Here is a 6,909-nt window from a genome sequence, read left to right on the forward strand (position 1 = left end):
ACCAGGTGTTCTTAACCTGGAACATTTGAAATAGCTGAACTGGCTAGGGATTTGTTGAATGTCACATTAGACTGCATGCTGGAAATATGAACAAAGTCAAAAGAATAGTCGACAAAGTCAACTCTTCACAAAAGATAAGAGATCAGGAAGAGACTAGGAACAGGATACAAAAAGAAAGTGACAGCAACAAATGTTTCTAGAGACACCGCTGGAAGCATAGTTCGCAAGTTCAAAGTTGAAGTAACAGTGGTTACACTACCTGGATGGGTCAGAAAAAAGAAGCTATCAATGACTGCAACCAGTTTTCTGAGAAGGCAGCTTCTGAAAAACCTTTAAGTGACTGCAAAAGACCTTGGTGGCAACAGGCACTGAGGTTTCAGAAAGCACAGTAAGACGAGTAATAAACGCGGATGGATTCCATGCCAGAACTCCACTATTAACCCCAAAACACATGAAAAGTCAGCTACAATATGGCCAAAATTATATACATAAGCCAAAGAAGTTTGGGGATTCTGTTCTGTGGAGTGATGAAACAAAACTGGAAGTTTTAGGCACTTTAGATTAGCGGTATGAGTGAAGGAAGAAGAATGAAGCATATGTTGAAAAGAACACTCTGCCTACAATTAAACATGGTGGTGACTCGGGATGCTTTGGGACTACTTTGAATCCTCTGCACTGGAAACCTCCAGGATGTGGAAGGCAAGATGGATTCATTGAAGTATCAGAAAATCCTAGGAGAAAACATTATGTCATCTGTAAGGAAACTGAAGCTTGGGCGTCATTGGGCCTGCCAACAAGACAATGATCCCAAGCATAGCTCACATTCTACCAAGTATTGGTTGCAGAAGAAGTCCTGGGAAAGTATGCAGTGGCAATCACAGTTACCTGACTTGGATCCCAAAGAAAATCTCTGGTGGAATTTGAAGAAGGCTGTTGGAGCACGGAAACCCAAGTATATAACTGAACTGGAGGTCATTGTTGATGAGCAATGGGCTAAGATTCCTCAGGAATGCTTGCAAAAGCTGGTGTCTAGTGATGTAACTCATTTGCCACAGGTCATAACAGCAACAGGGTGCTCTACTAAGTACTAAAAAGGCTTGCCTTGAAGGAGTTGAATCATTTTGAAACTTGAGAACTCATTATAAGTTGCATTTTCAGTTGAATTTGGGGAAAACACTTGACGGATCCGTTGTGTTGAGCTATTTCAATTGCTTTTGTTCGATTTGTTCATTGAAAACAGCTTAGAGTCTGTAAATTTAATAAATAAACAATAAACCTGATTTTTAATGGGACTGCATAATTTTGATAACAACTTTATATATTTCCTTCATATCTACCACCTAATGTGTAAGGTATCTCTATTAAAGAGAAATGCTTGACATCCATTAGGCAACAAGGGGGCTTTAAGTGCTTTCTCAATTTGGTTTACACTGGCTACATTCTCATTGGTTAACGCTAGAGATTTCCCGAACAGTTCGCCGGGAACTGTTCGCCGGTGAACATAGCTTGTTCGCAGTCGCCGCGGCGGGCGAACATATGCGATGTTCGGTTCGCCCCCTATTCATCATGGAGGTGGGAGGGTCTGGGAAGGAGGGTCTGCTGCTGATTGGCTGGAATGTGTCTCCTGACTGTGAGGTACAGGGTCAAAGTTTACTCAATGATGACGAATAGGGGGCGGAGCGAACATCGCATATGTTTGCCCGCCGCGGGGACCACAAACAAGCTATGTTTGCTGGCGAATAGTTCCCGGCGAACTGTTCGGGACATCTCTAGTTAACGCTTGAATTTGGTGGACAGACTGATCGAACATCAATATGACAGGATACTATAAGACTCAACATGCCAAACTTAGAGTCAGCTAGTATCTAACTAAGAGATAGGAAAAGGAAAACCAAAGAATGTTGCGTAATTCCGGTCTTTAGGATGGCTGAGTTTAAATCAGTGAAAAAAGAAAGATGAACTGCACCTGAAAACGGGTGGAGAATAGTCAGAAGCAAGAAACCTTCAAGGATAACAGAAGAGCCACAATACAAGTAAACATCCAAAGTTTAGAATAACAGACATCAGGAGAGGCAGGATCAAATCGGGTCAAAACCAAATAAGACTGAACAATAGGATCACAGTCTCAGGTATACAGTAACCATGAAAGGACAATAAGTAACAAGAGTTAGGGGTATATAGGAAGTACTGAGAGCTCATAGGCTAACATCAAAAATACATTTCCAGAACATTCAGCTATAATAGCCCTCAGCAATCATTGATTGATGGCTCCCATGAGTTGAAGTTCAGACTGTGGGGCACTAAATGACATGGAAAGGCCAGAGTTCAGTGTCAAAATTGTAGTATCAATAACACATGGAACACAGGTGGTGCTTTGTAGTGGAAGCAGGTAATGTGGCACGGTAGGAGTGTGGGGGAAGGACATAAGGGTTTCATGGAGACCAAATAAAGATGTAGATCTTGGTATGGTATTAAAAAATAAATAACAAATATAGGAAGAAAATGATATATAAGTAGTCGTGATTTAATGGAAATTATGATTTGGCAAAAAAAAATTATTAAAACAATAACATTTAAACTAAGGTCATATTAATTTGGAGTGCTGAAACTCCCTTTCCTGATTCAAAGACCATCAACAGATTGGGACAACAGCAGTGAAAATCTGTAACATGTCACTTACTCAAAACAAAGGATAGTGACGTAATACCTGTTATTAGGATGGTTTAGTTTAAAGCATGATGTGTGGGGTTCTTCTATGTTTTTATGAGGTTTTTTTGTGTTTAGCTCTCTGTGGCCGGGAGATAATTATTTTAACGAGCCTCAACTCAGTTATCTCTAAGACTTAGAGGCACTAGGGCAGGATCACTGTATTGTGAATAGGGACCCCATGCTAGCAATCCTTGTATAAATACACAAAAACTGTAACATGACCTATGTGCAACTCTTTGTGAACTCCGGTCTGGCCATGGCTAGTCCCAACTCCCGGTCGACTTTTTTCCCACTTCCAAACCAGCTAGAGTTATTTTTTAGGGGAGGGTTATTTTTTAGGGGAGGGTTATATATAAGAGTTATTTTTTAGGGGAGGGATCCTTAGACTGTGTGGAGCGCCTCTTATTTTGTCTACAGGAACTCCTGACATTTGACTGGCCAAAACACTAATCACTTTGGAACTCTTTATGGCATGGACAATGTGTGCTGTCGGTCAAAATTTTACCTCGGTGGCGTTTTGTCATCTCTTTATGGATCCTGGCACTCTTCTGCCAACATCAACGCTTGGATCAGAGCTATCTGGTTATATATGATGTGTGGGGTTCCTGTGTATTTTTATGATGTTTTCGGGATGTTTTTGTGTTGTGCTCTCCATATCCAGGATATAATTAGTTTAGCAAGCCTCAACTCAATTATCTCCAAGACTCAGGGGCACCAGGGCAGGATCACTGTACTGTGAATAGGGACCCCATGCTGGGGATCCATGTATAAATGACCGTGTTGAACCTAACAAAACCAGACCTACTCCCAGTATTAAGTCTTGACTAATGTATGGGTGGAAAGCTATACCAGCATTTATCACTACTTCGTCTGGCAGGAGCTATAACACTACGAGAAATGGAATTCTTCTCGGCCATACTACGGTGGTACATGTAAACAATAGAACGAATGATCATTTTAATTTATTTATGAATGTTAAAAATTCTAATAATTTTCAAAAATAAAAAGAAGTGACAATATTATGATAACTGTATTGTTATATTCTTTCTACAAAATGAATATTTGTAATAAGGACTTCCCCCTGCTGGAGAAACACAAAAGAAAAAGTGACAGAAAATCGTTTTGGGGAAATCTAGTAATTCTAATGTAATTTTACTTTTGAAACATCCTAAAATGCTCTTAGAATATAAATATTAAACCTGGGAGATGGAGCTAAATGCACAGAATATACACTCTAAGTTCATACTCTGCAAAGTCCAAAGAAGATCAGATAAACAGGTATGAATCTCCTTTTTTGTGTGAGACTTTCTTTAATTGACTGGAATCTGTTTTGTTAATAATGTTATTGTTTTTCTCTTTCATTTTTTCTTTCCAGTGACAATGACTTGGGTAGTTGTAAAGACCCTCCTCATCTTGTCAAGTCTGGTCTCCATCACCTATTCCCAAAACTGCAGATGGCTTCGTCCTCAACAGGAGAATTTGAACAAGGAGATCCTTCAAAGCTTCAACCAGATGGTAGGTTTCTGGTTTTCTCATCATCTCTTCTAACATGGCAAGATATTTGCAAAAGCTAAAATAAAACAAGAGGGATCTTTTTAAAATTTATTTTTCTCCATAATTTTCAGAGTCCTCTTGAGACATTTTCTGGAACTTGCCCACAAAATCCCACAGTGGTTGTGAATATCGATGATCTCTACAACATCTCACAGGTAGAGTAATCTTTGTTTGTAAAGAAGGTTCGTCTTGAGGGATTTCTAAAATTAGAAATTGATCATCTACATAACGGAAACAGACAGACTTACACCTATTCTATTTCTCAGGTTGAAGAAGCTGCTATCGCTGCTCGTGACATTACAAACCAAACAATCAGGTTCTATGAAAGAAACCATCAGAAACTCCGGTGCGATGAGAAGGCCTGGGAAAGAGTAGAGATGCTTCTCGATTACCAGCTAAGTCTGCTGGATGACTGTGTAAGTGCCAATGTTAATTCATGTATTGATATTTACAGGCTAATATTAGAAGATGATTTTAATTAAAACAAATATTTGTATCTTTTCAGATCCCAGAAGGTGCAGAGAATCCACAGTTTCAACAAAACATATCCGAATATTTCATTTTATTACAGAAGATTGTGAATGAAGAGGTAAGTATTATTTCTCTACAGTGTTACCCAGCATATCTTTTTAACATTCAGGATGTTTGAAAGCATTACAAGAATCGATGTAAAACTGGCAAAACAGAATCTTGTGAAAAAGTTTACAGAGCATAAAACATTCTAACTATTTGTATCTCCTAAATTTTATCAGTTATATTTCTATTTCTCTTGTTTGACATTTATCAACTTCTTCTCCATGTCCTATCCTCCCCTGCCTGCATAGAAGTTAATGTACACTTTTCTTTGTTAATTCCGGTAGATGGATACATGTGCTCGTACCGTTGTTCAAATTAACATCAAGAGGAATTTACAACTGGCTGCCCTACTATCCTCTCGAATGAGAAGAAAGCATCTCCTGAAAAACATCTCTGTGCTCTAACAAGCTTATCTCGTAGAATATTTTGTATCTTTCTTATGTTCATCCATTGGAAGGAATTACTACCCATCTTGCTTATTATGGGACCAAAAGGTGCTTTAAAATCCACTTAAAGTTATAGAGTAAAGTCGATTTCTGTACAGCCGATCTTGAAATGGAGGCTAAATGACCTCATAGCACATTTTCTGTTTCTACTTCTGAAATATTTCAAGTATTTATTTATTTACTTATTTATTAATTTAATGTATTTTTTATATTGATATGTTTTTGTATCTTTATATATGTATTATTTTTCAATAAAATTCTGTTAAAACTTTACGTTTTCTTTCTGTTTATGTGTCCTGATGTAGAATTAAGTTGTTTTCATTATTGTAGTGGAGACAATTAACAGTTAAATTTAAAAACGTTTAAATATTTTTTTTTATTTTTTTTATATATTTTGTTTTTATTAATGTCATATATACAAACATTTCATGACATACACAAAACTTTAAGCCAATTCATCTGTTAACATCCATTTGATAAACATTAAAAACAGACAAGACATCCTCATACACAACAAACGAAACATAAACAACAAAAAATCTAAATCTAAATAAGGAAGTGAAATAATGGAAATTATTTAAATTTAAAACTCGCTTCAAACCTATCAGATTAATATTTTCCATCAAGTAAGTTAAGTGAAAATAAAACAAAAATGTTACTTTCCAAGAATTACTGTTACACAAATATTGTGAAAAGTTCCCCTGCTGGACACTGAACGAAAAATCAAAGAATTTGCTTAGTAGAGGATGCCTGCAGAAATAGAACGAGGTCTGATATCAAAAGATAATGCTGACATTTGTTTTTTATTGTATTGTTCTATTAAAAAATATTTTTCTTAAAAAATAAAGGTTTATGATATATATTTTATGAGATCTATGTTAATGAAATCAAGTGTTAAAGGGTAGTTAAAAGACAACTGCCGTTAAATGTCTCTATTTAAAAAAAAAAAAAAGTTTATTTTACAGTTAATAAACTTAATGATTCTTTTTTTTAAATTAATTTATTTTTTAATTATTTATTTTTGTAGTGCAGGGGAAAGTACATGTTTATTAATATAAACAAATATGCAATACAAGGAAGTAAATCATGATATGCCACAATGAGCTGCACATTTTGATTAAATTAATAACAAGATATTTCAGACAGATATAGAATGAGCTCTGTGACAAAGTCAAATAAACTGAAGAGCATACATGACCTAAAAACTAAAAATAACATGTATTAATTGAAGGCTATACCTGCAGTGATATAGCTGAGCGAAGACATTAAATTATGGAGAGATATTCCACCCAGACAGCTTTAGAGTTGGGTTGGAGACATTCAAGTTAAGTAAGAGCTTAATACGTTGTGTTTGGAGTAGGCTAATTCAGGTTGCTTATAGAAAGAAATACAACTTTATGAACGAAAATGAAAAACAGTAGAGAGCATGTTACTATACTATTCAACTGACTGCAACATAACGTGTAGTATGGGGCTTAGCATGGTTTTCAGGCTATCCCTAGTCTATTCCTCAGTCTCCTCTGATAAACCTGTCATGGAGGAATATCCTGTAGCTCTGTTGTAGACACAGAGAGGAAAACCTTCTGCACCAGGCCCAGAGGATGAGGCCCCTTCCACAAAGGCA

General features: G+C 36.6%; 1 protein-coding gene across 1 annotated transcript; it reads left to right on the forward strand.

The window, feature by feature from the left end:
- Window positions 1-863: 863 nt before the first annotated feature.
- Window positions 864-5,243, forward strand: LOC134566201 (uncharacterized). Its single transcript, XM_063425908.1, has 6 exons — window positions 864-1,032; window positions 4,085-4,224; window positions 4,335-4,418; window positions 4,530-4,679; window positions 4,769-4,852; window positions 5,124-5,243. The coding sequence occupies exons 1-6, from the start codon at window positions 864-866 to the stop codon at window positions 5,241-5,243; spliced, it is 747 nt and encodes a 248-aa protein (XP_063281978.1).
- Window positions 5,244-6,909: the final 1,666 nt, after the last annotated feature.

Source organism: Pelobates fuscus, chromosome 6 (genome assembly GCF_036172605.1).
Source record: "Pelobates fuscus isolate aPelFus1 chromosome 6, aPelFus1.pri, whole genome shotgun sequence".
Lineage (NCBI taxonomy): Eukaryota > Metazoa > Chordata > Amphibia > Anura > Pelobatidae > Pelobates > Pelobates fuscus.

Bases quoted from the DNA above. Each gene is read 5' to 3' on its own strand.
- LOC134566201 (XM_063425908.1), top strand. From the start codon at position 864: ATGCAGTGGCAATCACAGTTACCTGACTTGGATCCCAAAGAAAATCTC. The intron at 1,033-4,084 runs GTGATGTAACTC...TTTTCTTTCCAG, and splicing joins CTTGCAAAAGCTGGTGTCTA to TGACAATGACTTGGGTAGTT. The intron at 4,853-5,123 runs GTAAGTATTATT...TAATTCCGGTAG, and splicing joins AGAAGATTGTGAATGAAGAG to ATGGATACATGTGCTCGTAC.